At 43.4% G+C, this 17,626-nt stretch overlaps 1 protein-coding gene across 1 annotated transcript in view; it reads left to right on the top strand.

Moving 5' to 3' along the window:
* The window catches only part of Ca10 (carbonic anhydrase 10), a 454,098-nt gene that overhangs the window by 434,303 nt on the left and 2,169 nt on the right, over positions 1-17,626 (top strand). Inside the window, exons 6-8 of the mRNA XM_042674000.1 lie at positions 3,953-4,025; positions 14,443-14,597; positions 17,084-17,258. Coding sequence (XP_042529934.1) covers positions 3,953-4,025; positions 14,443-14,597; positions 17,084-17,258 — 403 coding nt within the window. The remainder of the gene's footprint in view (positions 1-3,952; positions 4,026-14,442; positions 14,598-17,083; positions 17,259-17,626) is intronic.

The raw sequence follows: 17,626 nt of genomic DNA, 5'->3' as shown, positions 1-17,626 counted from the left end.
TTGAAGCTGAGTACAGGGATGGACTTCAAGTCCAATGGTGCACACTAGAATCAAAGGGGTGCAGTCACATTGGGATCTGGATGGCCCACCGATGCGGTCCAGTGAGGCCTGTCCTTCAGTGGAAGGGCCTCCACCCACCCCCACCGCCATGCTGCAGATGGGACACTAAGCAGCTCATCCAACGTTCCCACACCTGCTCCCCACCCCATTACGTCACACTTCCGGACTCACTTGTAGGTCTTCTTACAAGCACTGTAGGGAAAAAAGACACAGTTACCCATACTGACTTGGGGACCTCTCCCTACCAGGCGACAATAATAACAAAGATTTCCAGCCAGCAAAAATTACCTTGAGTGTTCTGGCAGATGTCAAGTGAAGCAGATAAACAAGTTCTTCAATTAAAAAGAGAGAGAGAGATTTCCTTTCTAATTGGAGAGGTGAGGGAGGGAGAGGTTAAAAGAGACAAAAAGAAATGTGTAGAAGTTTTCCAGTGGAGAATCACTGGACAAGCAAGCCCTCGGGGTTTTAGATCCCTGTAGATCCCAACCAGGGCTTAGAATCGAGTAAGAAGGACCAATAGGAACCCAGCATTCACCATCAAGCTGTTTTTCCTTGAGCTCATTTTGCTTTCTTGTGGTGCTGGAGAAGCCTAGGGCTTCATGTATATTAAGCAAGTGTTCTATCAACTGAGCTATATCCCCAGCTCTTTACCATCAATGAGTCTGTTGAGAATGGCCCCCTGGGTCCCAAAGTACACCCTGTGTAACAGGCCTTTGGCCCTACCAAGTCCGCCTGCCTCCTTCTCCTAACTTCCTTGTAAGAAAGAGGTCACACAGCTTGTAATGAATAGCCCAGCCCACGAACAGACCCAAGTCCTGCCTGATTTTAATACCCATGACTTTATTCCCACTATATACCTACTCAAGGGCTGGAAAGAACACCTGAGGGCAAGAAGAAAGAAAACAACACATCAAAACATCCCCCACTGACCTGACCAAGGTTTGGAGCATGAAACGTCAGTGATGAAGTTGGTAACCAGTGCTTTCAGCCTGCCTCAGGCTCATTGGTGCAAAGCCTGAGACATGTTACATATGTTCAAATGTGTCCAAGAGTCACCTCCCACCATGGCTACCCCAATGCCAACATTCCCTGAGTTCCTTCTATCAGGCCAATCTTCCTGGCCCCCAAAATTCCCAGGGGGTGGCTCAGGCTCAGCCCCTGACTGTCCCTCACTTTGCTAAAAAAAAAAGCCTTCCTGCATCTGCAAGTGTCATCCAGGAAGCTCTGGAACACTCCAGGAGACTGAGTGCCTGATAGGCCACTGGGCAGCCAACTTCCTCCACAGCAAACTCCTGGCTGGGATGTTTCACCAAAACTTACTGAAACCCTTGCTCCATATCAAGGTTGTCAGCAAAGTCAGCCTTGTGGGTCCAGGTTGCATCTCTGCAGGGTTGTTGGCAAGAACTGGTATCCCAGAGCCTGAGGCTGGTATAGGGGCAGTGAGCAGTTCCTGCATCTTCTCAGGCCACGTTGGCCGCTGAGGATACATTAGTTCTTTCCCTGAGCAAACCTAAAGCCTGGATCTCAAAATAAACCACAGCATTTCACTCTTTGTTCCATCCAATCAACTCCACAGATAATCAGGTCCACAGAGAGTCCTCCAAGCTGTGACTTGTCATTCGCTCACGTCCAAATTCCAATTGGGCAGAGACCACAAGCCCACCCTCTCCAGAAATGATCTTCCTGCCTCCCTCTCCTAGCTCCCTGTAAACTGGCCCACCCAAAACAAGAAGTTCAGCCTGAGAGATATTACTTGAGCCAACAGAAGAACTTGAAGGGGCTAAAAGTAGGAGAGTCTTGTTTATCTGTCCATTTTATTTCTCTCTGTCCTCTGCTAATCTCCCATCCTTCCAGCGACCACAGGGAACTGAGATTTGCCTGTAATTGCTGCTCAATCACACACCATTAACTACCCACTTAAGCTCACTTACACCAAGTACATATTTTATCCTCTCACCCACGCAGCCAAACACACCAGTGCCCACAAATCATCTGTGTGCACTTTGGAAAAAAAATTTCAATTATTTTTAATCAGCTCAAAAGGGGTGGGTCTCACCACTAGGGCTGCTCAGATTCACCAGGTATCAGGTGTTTAAGGTACCTGGCTAGCTCCTCATCTGACAGGACACTAATCCTCCCCCTTTCCTCTCAGAGGTCAGTGTCTGAGCAGCTATCTTTTAAATGCTAACGAGCATGCCACAGTGGAAGTTTCCAGGAAATGAGAGCGTATTGGGTTTGGAGTGCATTTTTACTTCCATTGAGTACTGCGGCACCCCGAACTCTCCTCGATTGTGTGGCTTGCAACACACCCAGGAAACTCTGTGAAAAAGTAAGACAGATGGAGAGAAAATAAACAGCTCATGCTTTCTCCAAACTAAAATTACCTGTTGCTTATCTAACAGTAATAATCATCTGCTGCAATTTTTTCCCAACCCTCAGAATAAATCAGATTGAAAATGTGGATGTGTCACAACATCCGATTAGCAGCTGGGGCGTAAATTGCAGAGCTGAGCTGAGCTGAGCTAGCAAGGTAGGAGGGAAGTGACTAGGATAAATAGTGAGGCTCAGGAAAGGCAGAGTAAGAGAGGAATTCTTCAGACAACCGTACACAGTACGTGGGACCACATTGTGGTATAACCCATAGCAGTTCCCTGGATCTAAGCCTCTTACAACTTAGCTTCTTCTCCTAACAGAAGAATTTGGAGATTTCTATGCATAAGCCTAAAATGGGAACTCATACCCAAACATCTTGTACAACATTTTGGCCTATAATAGGCATTCAACAAATATTTATTGGATGAGTTGGTGAATGGATGGATGGATGATATGACTTAGGATGTATTCCATTCTATAATAATGAGCAGTGGTAGTACAAAGTTATGTACTATTTTTGTATGTGTATGCTAGTACTGGGGCTTAAACTCAGAGCCTGAGTTCTCCTCCTTAGCTTTTTCACCCAAAGCTGGCACACTATCACTTGAGCCATAGCTACATTTCCTTTTTTTGTTTTTAATGTGCCAGCCCTGGGGATAGAACTGAGGATCTGAGCACTGTCTCTGAGCCTTTCTGCTCAAGGATACTGCTCTACCACTTGAGCCACAGCATCATTTCTGGCTTTTTTTGGTAGTTTTAGTGCAGATAAGAGTCTCATGGACTTTCTTGCCCAGGTTGGCTTTGAACCACAATCCTCAGATCTCAGCCTCCTATGTAGCTAGGATTATAAGTGTGAGCCACTGGTGCCCACTTTTTTTTATTACATCTCAGTGTGATTTTCCTATCTCCTGGTATCTCTGTTCTGGATACTTCTTTCTCTCCACTTAATCCTTTCTCCACCCCTTGCTCAAAAACCTTTGCTGTTTCCCCCATTCCTACAGAATAACATTTAAATATCCTAACATGACATTCAAGACCGATAGGAGTTTGCCTCTGCCTGCCTAACTCTACCCTCACAAACTATCCTTCATCCACACTCTCAGCTGCAACTACTCTGAAATACTTGCATGAGAAGGCCCGCTTCTAAGTCCCCTGTATCCATGTCGGGTTCTCTGCATTCCTTGCCTTTCTTCCTTCTGCATGGTCTACCACCAGATCACTTTGATAACTCTACCCAGGCCTCCAGAACAACTTAGGTGTTCTTAAAACAAGCTCTCTAAACTCATCAGGTATTAGGAAGTCTTCCTCTAACATCATCTCACTTGTGACTCTAGCCTAACAGTCCCCACACATGTTTGCCAACTTCCTTTAGACTGAGAGGTCCTTCAGAGTTGGGTCTTTGTCTCTGACCCCTAGCACCAGCTAAGATGCTCAGTCAATATGAATGAGCACATGAATGCATGACGATGTTTATTCTAGAAGAGCACCATTATTAAGACTTTCTTTCTCTCCCCTCTAGGTTTCTGATTCATCAAACCCATTTCTTAATCGAATGCTCAACAGAGATACTATCACAAGAATAACATATAAAAGTAAGTTTGGTTCCATTATTTTTTTTCCCTCTGTAGCAGCTACTCTGTAAAAGCTAGTCTTGTCGAAAGCTGGGAAGCCAGAACAGATGATCTCTGTGGGCCCCTTTCAACTTCATGATCCTTTAGTTCTGTAAGAAAGTCACTCCGGAGAGTCAGGGTTGGCCAAGAAGCAGCTCATTTCAGCCAGAAGTCCCCAGGGTGTCTTTGTCATCTAAGGCAATAATAATTATGATGATGTGGTCATCGTTATGCCATGAACTAGTAATGAGCTGGAGGATTCTGCTGGCTGACTAACTCCACTGTGTCAGCTGTCCAGAGTTGGGCCTTTGCCAATTATGTGATTGAAATAGCACCCACCAGATACTTTGGATCCAGCCTGTGTTCTTTCAGAAGTCCTCAGCTGGACGGGGTCTCCCTCTCCGTGTTGCTGGGTCCAGGATCTCCAGGAGGAGGCAAGGTGACATCTTTCTTCATTCTCCAGGATGCTGTCCAACTTCCCTGATATTTTCTGAGTGCTTCACGCTAGACTTCTTAAACAGGAAAGAGAGAAGAGGTCCAAACCAACTGAGGAAGAGAAAAGAAGGATTCTAGGATTGCTGCCATACACAGCAATCCTAGAAACTGTGGGGCTGGGGAAGCGGTGTCAGCGTTCACCAGGAGATGAATCAGCGTGGCCTTACAACATGGATTGTGACCTAATTTAGAAGTGAGCTCTGGAGCCAAAGCTGGAGTCCAGTCTTGGCTTTGTCATTCATCAGGGGACTTCCTCGAGTGGGCTTTGTTTCCTCATCTATAAAGTGAGAACGTTGAACTTCGGGTCTGTAATTTTCTCTAGGTCTAGGGTTCTCAATCGAGCAATACATAAATAATGATTTTTAGCAAAGGCGATAGCCAGCAGGCAAACATTCTAGTTTCTGGGTGAGTCCTTGGCCAGCTGAGGAGTTCAACTGTGTCTGCGAAATCTCTCATGGGGATGTGGAAAGGACAGAGGGAATGTTTATAGGCCTTACCTTGGATTACTGGAGCCAGAGTATAGAGAACCCTGCCTCCATTCTTCACTCAACAAACACTTCCTTTGAGAATGTAAAGATGGCCCAGTACCACACACACTCCCCCCCCCAAGATGTGTACCACAGGGACGAGGTGAAGAAGCTGCTGGGAGCCAGCTATGTGAACCTGAGAATCATTCCATACTCATGATCCAGAAGAGTGAAGTGAGACAGCTCCACATACACCCTGCTTGCCTCATCAGTATGCCTGTGGGGTCCACCCTAAGCCCACACAAGATTGCTCAACTAAGGGAAAGATTTCTGACTTGTAGTACATAAACAGCACATTTATAACTGCCCATAAAAGATTATTATTCTTTTAATTTTTTTCTATTAAAAAAGCATGAAAATTCACTAAGATGTTTTCAAATAATCTTAAAATTTGTAGTTTAGAGACCATGAAAAGACATCAACTGCACATTGAGCCCCCCTCCCGTGCAATCTGATAGATTGCTGCATGCGGAGTCAATCTCCAGGGTCCTTCCCTCCTGCACTCTTCCTTCCCCTCCCCCACCCCTGGTCTGATGAATATTTAGTGATAAGGTTGCTGCCACAGAGAGAGGACATGGGCAAGGCAAAGGAGACAGAGAGAGGGAGAAGAGGGAAGAAGGGGAGGAAGGAAAGAGTGAAGAGGAGGAGAGAGAGAAAAAAGAAAGGAGAGAAGGAGGATGGGAGAAAGAGTAAAGAAGGCAGGAAAGAAGAAGGAAGAAAGGAAAAAAGGAAGGAAGGAAGGAAGGAAGGGAGGGAAGGAGGGAGGGAGGGAGGGGAACAAAAGCGAAAGCATCGAGGTAGAGGAAGCAACATCTACAAAACTTTGGGCAGTGAAGCGTTCAGAGGGAAGAGCTCTATCTCCATCAGTATTTCACTTCAGTATCAAAAGTAAGGTGTATCCATTGTGCCCAAGATATGAATGGCCACCTTCAGTAATGATGACGCCAAGAAAGGTGCTCTAGAGCAAGGTCTCAATTCCATGCTAAGGAGCGTAGACTCAAGGTGCCCTTCCCACCTCTGAAAAGGCTCCTAGAACCTTGTTGGGAAGATGGCAGGAGTACCCTCTCCTCCATCTGTCCCTCATGCTGCACACCTGCCAGGGCAGCAGAAAGGAAAGGGGAATTCAAGCAACAGAAAGAGACCTTGGCCTACATGGGGAGAGGTGATAACTGGCCCCTAATAATAACTGTGCCCTTACACTCTAGCAGGTAATAATGAAGATGTTCCCCATAGCGACCTTTGTCACATACCTGAAGAGAGTAACACCACAGGGATAATGATGGCTTGATACACACCCAGAATGGCTGACACTCTGTTATACCAAGGACACTGGCAGAAAGGGACTGATTTACTCAGCAGGAAACCATGGCTCTCTTCCCTTCAGCTGAACTCCCCGAGGATATCAGCCAGAGGAAGATTGAGCTTGTAGCTAGCAGGAGGATCCAACACAGACATGATTCAGGAGTACACATCCAGTAAGAAAACAGGAGCCTGGAAATCCCTTCAGCAACTCTGCAAGAGTCAGAAAGTTGTGCTGGTATGGGTGCATGAGCTCAGGTTAAAATATAGGTAATGCCATCAGCTTGGAACCACACAGTATACTGCTTCCATACTTTCAGGTGACACACACAGACACTTCAATCACAATACCCCAGGACATGGTCCTTCACCTGCCTCCCCACTCTCCACCCAACTCATTCTATTCCCAACTCATTCTATTGATGCTACCAAAAAAAAAATCACGTCCCAGCAGAGCTTGTCTTGCTCACATAGATGCAGTGCCTACTCTGCAATATTCCAAGCATCGAAGCACTTTCAATCATCTAGGGCTTGTGCTATATGCACAGCAACTCACCTACAGTGAGCGAGCTCAGCCCTTCGAGGTAGGTACAACTTCTAGCCCCAATTTCCACATGAGAAGACAAAAGACTCACATCTAGTCGATGACTACATGTCAGCTACTTCTGCATGAGAAACTCAACAGTTGGGGTTGCCCTCCCACAATGGCCCATGTGGGTTGGATGGGGTGTCTCTGCTTCTAAATGGAGGTCTAAAGGTCAGCTGAGTTCCAGAATCAGGAGCATAGTGAAGACAAGTATTTCTGCCATCAGTCCAAGAACTCAGGGCAGAAGTCAGAAGCTTAGGATGTTACAGAAAGCTTCATCTTGAAATATATACACACACTCACTGCTGTTCACTAGCCAACACCACTCACATGGCCAAGATGTTCAAGTTCAGTGTCAAAAATCTTCCCTTGGAGGAAGTGGAGCTGTGTGGCTCAAAGTGGTAAAGCCTTGAGCAACAGAGCTCAAGGACAGCACCCAGACGCTGAGTTCAAGTCCCAGGACCCACAAAAAAATTGTTCTCATGGAGATGAGGATGAGGGAAGGATCACTTCCCTCACACAGCCCACTTTATTCCCCACTGGAGAGCAAGAATTCACACACGGGTGTTCCTGGTGAATTTCCAGTGTAGGGTCCTTCCTTCAGGCTTCCTCCCTCAGTGCAAGGAAAACTAATTCTGAAGTCTTCAGATGAGTTGTAATCCAGACACTTTGGCCTGGAACTTGTTCTTCATTCCAACTTGGGTTCCATTTGAAGAGCAATCTCTTTAGTGGTTGGATTTTAGTTGTTGGATTCCTTCCACTTGAAAGAAATATGTTAACCACAGAACAAGCACATTGGTACTTTTCCAGATCAGGTTCACCCTAGCCCAAACTCTCTGGAACTTTCTCTGCCTGTGTGTCCCTTGACCTCCAGTAGAAATACGTGGTCATCTAGAGGAACCTAGTAGCATGGCCATTACTGGCATGCATAATCACCAGAGAAGGCACAGGGACTGGCTTCAGATAGTTTTCTCTAAGTGTCCCCTTGGGGGCCACCTTGTAATGAGAAGCAAAGCAGGGCTTCAAGCAGAGTAACCAAAGAGGCCTATGGATGAAAAAGGCACTCTAGTTACTTTGTTGAGAATAGACCAAAAGAGGACAAGTGCACAAATTAGAGAAACTGTAGTCATCCAAGTAATGAGACAAGCATACAGACTGTGAGCAGGCCAGTGAGGGAGAAGTGGTAACGAATGATCAGGTATTTTTAAAAGAAAATCCAAAGCTTTCTCGCTAGATCAATTCCATCACATGACAGTGACAGGGATGCCTGAGTGACAGGAAGGAGGACCCTTCCATCCCTGAGATCAGGAAGACTTCGCTGCCATGTGACCGTGGGTGGAAAGAAGAGCAGAAATTGTAAGCACGTTGTGCTTGGGATGTCTCTTGGACCTCCAAGAGGACGTGTGGTGTAGGCAGTTGGATTCATGAATCTGGATTTCAGGAGAGTCATAAATATGGAAGACATCAACATCCAGATGGCATTTAGGCTTGGGGAAAGTCATGGGAGTAAGAAAAACATAGAGAAGAGAAGGCGGGATTATGTCTTCACTTTCGAAGAAGCTTAAAACTTCATGACTTAGAACTGGAAACTACTTCTAAAGATGTTTTTACAATCCCACCATGGAAGAGACTCCTGTGTGGCAATTGTAGTTACCCAGCAAATGGAGCGATTCACAGAGGAAGAAATAAACACAGAAACCTAGGAAAAATCCAAGATGGAAGCTGGCCCATTTCCTTAGTGTTCAAGACCAGGCACAAAGGGTATGGTTAGCAAAAAGGAGAAAAATCTGTAATAATCATTCTTTTGAGCCAGTAATGAAAAAAATCAATGCCAGGGATATTCATAAAAGATAGAATAAAATATCTTGCCAAGAGGATGAAAGACGTTTGGAAGCCAGGCTGGTAAAGGCCATCATACACGCGAGCGACTTGTATGTTCTTCTGAAGGGATGGAACTAGAAAGAATTGGTCTCTTATCCCAGCTTTACCACTTCCTTTGCTATCCTACAACTTCAGGCAATTGTCTTAATATCTCTGAAATACAATTCCCACATCAGCAAGATAAATTTTGAGAGGTTTGGGGTGAGTACTAACTAAGGATTAATCAAGATGATGAGTCAACTACCTGGACAATAACTGGTATATACTCAATGTGCAGTATCCATTCCCATGTTATCCTGAGGTATTTTCATGTCAAATTATGCTTCCTGGAGGTCAAGAAGCTTGTCACTCGGAGGCCAGATAAGATTTTTTCTGAAGGTAAGTACAGCCCAGGGTTCATGGGCAACAGGATATGCTTATTTTCAGTGAATCACAGCTCTTGTAAACACAATGCAATGCACAGAAATGACCAAATGAAGTTCTATTTTCCTTGGAAGCCCAGATTTCATACATCTGAGTAAGACTTTCACTAACCCAGCACCAACAATAGAAAAAAAAAAGACCTGCCCGAATTATAATTTCAGGCTGAATTTAGAAAATCTTCTACAGAAAATCCATTTTATTAAAGTTAAATTCCTCCTTCAATAGAGTGAAGGTCAAGACTGAACTCATGACATTGAAAAATGGATTTCCTGAAAGGATTTTCTTGAGAAGATTTCGGGTAATTTGCTAGAAGTATTTTAATTTGTTAACTATGTACTGGACTAGTGCCTAGATCCTTCCCTTTTCCTTGTGTTCATTAATTTATTATTAGAATATTTTCGATACAAGAAACATTTCTTCCAGCATCCTCAGACACTGTGTTTTATCTTGGTAGCCTTCACCCTCCTTAAATTCCACCTGCCTCCTCCATACCATAGTAACTACGGTAGTTAATTGCAATCCAGTAAGAATCCAGAGAATCACAAAGCTCAAATTATAACAAGCTCTATTTGCTATATTGATCTATTCCTTCTAAAGAGATAAAGAAACACCACCGCAGGTATTTGGAGGAAGGCTTATGAGCAAGATGTTTGACACATGGAACCAGCCCCTTAAATGATCTTTTCCAGTCCTACTTTATTATAATTTTGCTTTAGCCCACTTGTCTCCGAGAACCCCTGCTGAAATATGAATGGACAGGCCAGCCAGTGACTGGTTTCTCCTTGGTAGTTGTGGGGACGTAGTCTCTGTTCTGCTCCTTAGGGGACACAGTGTTAAATGTGGTGAAATATCACCGGGGAGTTGAAGCATATTGCTCCAGGTGCCTTTCTCTATGCTTAATTGAACTTGTACTTTCATTTCAAGGGAATGGCATTGGAAATGTTTTTCACAGACTGTGAAGTGCTGCACGCCACACCACTTCCCGTACTGCCATCTAAACAGTCATTCATGTCAGCCAGGGACAGGAAAGGCACACCTTACCTCCAAGAATCCAATTCTCAGAGACCTTTTATTTTCATTTATTGTTTGTGTAAAACAAAAAAAAAATCATATTACTTTATTCTTTAGTAATTGCCTGTTTTTTCATTTTGGCTGAATTTACCTCAGATTACAAGAGGAAATGTCATCCCACATAAAATTGCCATGTAGTTCCCTATTGATCAGGAGCTGTATTGATCTCTTGGAGTGCCAGTCCCTTTTCTCACTGGTGTGGTCTGCTTAGAATGAACTGCATAGGTGGGAAGGAGGTGGAGCAGAGTGGTCCACGTACGTGAGTGTGAGGCACTTTACTAGGGCTGCATGGACGCTCAGACTAAAGGAAAGAGTCCCCCACAACACAGTCCTAGGCATTTCACCAGAATGTCTTTTTCTTAACCAACCACAACAAAGCCAGGAGCAAAATTTCAGTGTATTGTACCTGATAGATTCAGCCAGAGGCATGTCGTACAGCAGTTGAGATCTGTAGTCATTTGAGACAGCAAAACTGGGCTCTCCACTACGCATCAATTTTCTGTATTTGTTGATTAGCCAAGGGTTCTTTTTGTACTCTGAAGATATAACAAATAAAATGTTTCTAGTATATATATTATATTATACACATAAAATAGATCTAGTATATGTACATATGTACATGCATATATACTTACGAATACATAAAAAATTACAACACTGCCATACCAAAATTTGACCTGCTAAAGAAAAATTTAGCCAAATAAGTTTATGCATAACTTATGCTGTATAACTTATGACCCATTTTACATGGGTCACATCTAGCAAAGAATGGGTCATCTAGCAAAGAATAGGAAATTACTGGCAAAGCCACAATTAGAACTTAGACATGGATTAAGACTCATGATTTGATGTCCAAGGCTTTGGCCTTGATTAGCTATTTGTCTCCAGAGATAGACAGATAATAGATTGGATAGACAGATACATAGATACATAGTTAGATAGATACATATATATCCATACATACATTTATGTATACATATAAACATACAAAGACAGATATCTACATAGATACATGCATGCATGCATGCATACCTGCGTACATGCATACCTAGACACATAGATAGATACATAGATGATAGATATACTTACATTCATACATATTTACATACATAGATTCATAGATATATAGCTGTTATAGATATGTAATCTATACCTATATAGATTGGCAGATGATAGCTGCATAGATATATAGATGATAGATGAAATAGCCATATTTAGAGAGATGGTAGATAATCTCTGTATAAAATACTTTTATCTAGATTTCTGCCATCTTTTCTGCTCAATATACAAGTAAAGCCATCATGCAGAATCACCCATTGGCCACAGCTTCATACCAGATTTGTGTATTTTTTTTGTTCACAAACAATGCTGCCACCCTTACTAATAATGACTAGAGCTGGGAGAGCCTGGAGAGGGGAATCCAGCTCCTAATGCATTAATTCTCAGGCTTCTTTCTGTCTACACTGCCCATCTGGTAACACTGATAGACAGAGGGAAAAAAGATGCTCTTCCACTGCCTGCTGCATAGACAGGGTAGTTTGCATGTACCCACTAGTGTTTGCCTGGGATAGATCCATAAACACCACCCTTTGCTTCACTCCTGTCCACCCCCCCCTCCACTCCTCCACCTCCCACCCCACCCCAACCCCTGCCGCACCTAAGCCTTTCTTCAAACATGGCTGCCCACACTGTGTGGTTCTAGTCTCAGAGAAACATAGCTGTTCTTTTCTCCACTAGAGTCATGCCTGGAACAGCTCTCATTTCTACAGCCTCCTTCCTCTTTCCTCCCAACCGTCCTGAGTAAGATAAAATGCAATGATAGCAGCATGCTAGAGTACCCAATATGCTCCTTGTGCAAGCTTGGTTAAACAAATCACATTGACCTTTAATAAAAATGTGTAGATCACATCCTTCTCTCATTCAATATGTTAATCTTAAAGCCAAACCACCGTCAGACCAAGCCTCATTAAATGCAAATCTGATCATGCTATCCTTGACTTCAGTGGCTCCAAATTGCCTCCAGAATGGAACTCTAAACTCCCAATAATGCAGACAAGGCCCACTCTTCCAGCCTCATTACCCATGATCTCCCTTCTCTTCAAGAGATTACATTAACTACTGGGTGGCCCAAGGTGCTGCTGTCCCCAAGGCTCCTTTGCATGACTCTGTCAATAGCATCCTTGGAGCCTTCCACCCCACACCAGCCACACACTGTTACATCAAGTCATCCAGAGCAGGTCAGCTCCTCCATTCATCCTTTCCTGAGTTTCCCAACTCCAGCCAGAACCGACATCCTCTCTCTGAGCTGTGCAGGCCTGTAGCACTGCCTCTGTGATGATTCGTTATGTCCTGCTCATCTAGCATCTGATACATAGAGGCCTGAGAAACAGGCACAGACAAATGAAGAATGCCCAACAAAAGTTGATTGTGCCCTTGACTGGTCCAATTCCAGAAGACAGGGATTCACAGGAAATACAGCACTGAGAGGAGCAAGAAGACAATAGCCATCAGTAACAGAACCTGAAAAGAAACGGCCAGAAAGATGAGAACACCAACTACCAGGAGATGCCAGGAGAGAATAATAGCATGCAGGCAAAGACAGGAAAGAGGAGGGATCGAAGATAGAGAGGAAGGGTGAGAGGTTCATTGCCGTTTCCTGAGATTTTAAAACTTGAGAAAGCCAGGCACCAGTGGCTCACGCCTGTGATCCTGTCTACTCAGGGGGCTGGAATCTGAGGATCTTGGTTCAAAGCCAGTCCAGAGAGCAAAGTCCCCGTGAGACACTTATCTCCAATTAACCACTCAAAAACTGGAAGTGGTGCACTGTGGCTCAAAGTGATAGAGTGCTAGCCTTAAGCAAAAAGAGCTCAGGGACAGCAAATGAAAAAAGAGAGAGAGAGAGAATACTTACAATTTTCTAAATATTCAACCAATGTACTTAATTTTAAAAACAGAAATATACTAAAATACCTATCATAATTGCTTTTAGATTATTAGAATTGTATCATTGATATCTCTTTTTCCAGATAATCATATATAATGCTTTTTTAATGAAAAACTTTATTTCATAACAAAATATATAGAAGTTTGAACACCTCAAATAAATGTAAAAGGCTCTCCAAATGAGCCCAAAGAGAAGATACACACACACACACACACACACACACACACACACACACACACACTGAAAACAGTCATTGAACTGAAGCATTGCATATTTGTGGCAAGATTTGGACTGATCCTTTTTCTTTCCATACATATTTTCTAGGAGTTCTTTTAATTAAGCGATGTTAAATAAAGAGTAGTGGTTGGACAATTTTTCAGCACATCGTGAAGCCTTTATTCATGTCATTGTGGTCTTAGATAAAACAATAAGGACTCTTCAGAGTTCTTGTGTTGGATGGTATTATTTACAATTCACTGATGTTCACCATCCCATTCAGCTGTCTCAAATCACTGACATCAGCCTGAGCCATGTGACTTCCTTGGCTACAAAGAAATATAAATGGGAGTGGCTGACACGTGCCACTTCCAAAACGGAAGAGTTTAGAGCCACCATGTTTCACCATGTCTGTGGCCAGACAGTGGCTGCAAAATAAAATAAAATGAAAGACAAAAAAAATAGACAAAATGACATCAAGGGAAGCCATTAACCAACCTGGAATGGACACATGACTTTGAGCAATAAATAAAACTTCATTGTTAAAAATATATGAAGCTAGGTGCTGGTGGCTCGGGCCTGTAATCCTAGCTACTCAAGAGGCTGAGATCTGAGGATCATGGTTCAAAGCCAACCTGGGCAGGAAAGTCCATGAGACTCTTATCTCCAATAAACCACCGGAAAACCAGAAGTGGCATTGTGGCTCAAGCGGTAGAGAGCTAGCCTTGAGCTAAAGGGCTGAGGGACAGTTCTCAGGCCCAGAGTTCAAGCCCCACGACTGACAAAAAAAAAAAAGTATATGAGATGGGAGGGAGGTAGGGAGGGAGGGAGGGAGGGAGGGAGGGAGGGACAGGCGGTTTACTGCAGCCTATTCTGACAGATATATTCTTCTGGCTAGTAACTACACATCAGCACTTTCTCAAATAGATCTAATGTCTTTCTTCCCTTCTTCTCTAGATGATGCATATTTACTACAGGGACTTAATATAGAGGAATTATATCCAGAGACCTCGAGTTTCATTACTTACGATGGGTCAATGACGATCCCTCCCTGCTATGAGACAGCCAGTTGGATAATAATGAACAAACCTGTCTACATAACCAGGATGCAGGTGAGCTTACCAGTTAGCTAGTGGGGAAGTTGATGTGAGGACTGGATTTATTTTATGCCATTTGTGTTCATGTCCTTGGATTGTTGAAATCAGGTGCCACACCCTGGGCAGGGGGTGGTGGCAGGGAGATCATAAACAAACTTCTTCCTCACAGTTCTGGAAGCTACAAGTTCAAGATCAGGCTGTCAGAATAGTTGATTCCTCCCAAGAGAAACAAGAAAAGACTACTCCAGGCTCTCCCCTGGCTTCTGGTGTTTTGCTGGAAATCTCCATTGTTCCTTGACATGAGAAATATGGCCCCAATCAACCTCTGTCTTCATCTGCATCTGGTGTTCTCTGTCTGAATCTCTGTGTCTAATTTCCCCCAGCCTTCTTGAATTAGAAGAGCCCAGCTCAATTATCGCAACTTAACTTAGCTGATCCCAACTACATGACCCTGGTTCCAAGCAAGCTCAAGAGTCAACAACCCATGACAGCTATGTTTACAGAGCTAGAACCTTGAATGACTTAGCATGAACAAATTATAGGAGCAGCCCACCTATCTAAGGAGGGAAAAGGCAGTTAGAAAAGCAATTCATTCCTAAATTATATTCTACAACTAGACTGTTCAAAGGGTAAATGAGCAAAATGATATAGTCAAATGTGTTTGGAAATGCTGGCTTCTAACAACTGAAAAAAAAAAAAGCTATAAAATGGACTAGATGTGGTGGTATATATCTGTAGTTCCAGCTACTCAGAAATAAGAAGATTGATGTTTGAGGCCAGCATGGACAAAAATTAGCAAGATCTAGCTCTAAAACCTTCTGGGAGCCAGGCACTGGTGGTTTATGCCTGTAATCCTAGCTACTCAGAAAGCTGAGATCTGGGGATCACAGGTCAAAGCCAGCCTGGGCAGGAAAGTTTGTAAGACTCTTATCTCCAGTTAATCACACAAAAACTGGAAGTGGAGCTGTAACTCAAAGTGGTAGAACACTAGCGTTGAGCAGAAAAGCTCAAGGATAGCAACTAGGCCCTGAGTTCAAGCTCTACGACTGACCAAAAGAAAACAAGACAAAACAAAACTCTGGGCATGGTAGCAAATGCCTGTGATCCCAAACTACTTGGAAAGCATTGATAGGCAGATTACAGTCCATGATGATCATTGGCAAAAGCCTGACACTGCCTAAAAATAGAACATCTAACAAGTATAATAACATCCCGAGTTTAAACCCCATTACAAATAAATAAATAATAAGCAAGCTATATACATTTCATTATGGAAGTACTTCTCTGGCCTTTTAAAAAATGATATATGTGCCAGTCTCCAAGAGGAGGAAACAACTCATGTGTCATTTCAAAACCATTGAAGGTAAACTTTTTTTTTTTTTCAGATCATCTCACAGATAATCTAGTCTTCAGAACTGGGCAGGATCTTGCTAAGTTGCTTCTTGTACATCTCAGGTCTATCAATCACCTTACATCTGTGAAACACATATTTCTCTTTTTTTATTGTGAAGGGGACAAATTATTCACATCTGTTCCTGCTCTTATGTTCTATGATTGCAAGTCCATAAAAAAAATTAAAGGAAGGGCCAGGTATGGTGGTACATGAAGAAAAAAAGAAAAGCTAAAAATAAAAGGATAAGTGTTGCTCACATTGTAGAACACTTGCCTAGCAAGAGCAAAACCCTGAGTTCAATCCCTGATATTGCCAACTCAATCAATAAATCCATCAACCAATACATGAATGAATGAATGAATGAATGGAAAAATTGAACAAATGAAGTAGAACCCAGGCTCTTTACTGGGATATTCATTTACACCCCAACAATAATTGGAACAGTTTGAAGCCCTGCATTTTAATAGTGTTGTTTGGTACTTGAGGACTAACAAGTAACAGTAGCCCTCTAAAGACAGCTTAAGCTTACAAAAAGTATTTATTTAAGCAGTACTGGGATATCTTATGAAATTTTAAGATCAGAAACTGATATGAAATCTGGAATCCGAATGTTTGAAGCCACCCTTCTCTTCTTACCATATATAGGCAACAGTTGTTTCTCCCTTAATAGACCTATGATAGAACGTAGTCCTGATATTCACAGAAAACGAACTACATTGCTCCATAATTTAGCTCTGACCTATAGCCCAGTCACTATGGCCTGGATAATAACTATGGGGGGGGGGGGGGGGTCAGTGATTTATTGAACCACAAGGCATTGTAGAAAGACACTTATCTGTATTTCTTCCTTAGACAGGCAGAGAGCACATTTGTTCTAGTGCACTAAAAACAAAACCTCTCCCTCTCTCTCTCTCTCTCCCTCTCTCCCACCCTCTCTCCCTCCTTCCTACTCCCCCCCCCCACACACACCCCCAGAGAATTTAATGGTACTTTAGGTCAACAAGTCCAGGTCACAAGGGCTCTGAGGGCCTCAGCCTGGCCCCTCCTTACTTCCTCTTGAGGGCGTGGTCAGGACCAGTGGGTCTCACAGCTCTTTACTTTTCCTCAGATGCATTCCTTACGCCTACTCAGCCAGAACCAGCCATCACAGATCTTTCTGAGCATGAGTGACAACTTCAGGCCTGTCCAGCCACTCAACAATCGCTGCATCCGCACCAACATCAACTTCAGTTTACAGGGGAAGGACTGTCCAAACAACCGAGCCCAGAAGCTGCAGTATAGAGGTGAGTGCAGATGCTCCAGGAACACAGGCTGGAGCTCTAGCTTTGAACTCAGATCTGTTCTTTAAAATCCTGGCATGGTCCACGGATACAGGGATCCCATCAGTAAGAGCAATCCACATTTGCAGGGTCCAGTCCTTTTCTGGAGCAATAAAGCTGCTTATATATGATACGAAGTTGAAGGTGATTGACGTATAAGGTTTGATAGACATGATATATACACTTATACTGAAGGTTTCATGTAACATGTTTCAAACCTTTGAGGCTCCTGGATTTCAGGAAGACAGACATCTTGTTTGGAGGAGAGGAGGGTGCCAGTCCTGGGGCTTGAACTTGGGGCCTGAGCACTGTCTCTGAGCTTCTTCTACTCA

Source organism: Dipodomys spectabilis, unplaced genomic scaffold, assembly GCF_019054845.1.
Source record: "Dipodomys spectabilis isolate Male_0828 unplaced genomic scaffold, ASM1905484v1 ptg000018l, whole genome shotgun sequence".
In the NCBI taxonomy this organism is placed as follows: Eukaryota; Metazoa; Chordata; class Mammalia; order Rodentia; family Heteromyidae; genus Dipodomys; species Dipodomys spectabilis.
Note: the sequence above shows the minus strand (reverse complement) of the source record. Positions and strands in the feature narration are given on the sequence as shown.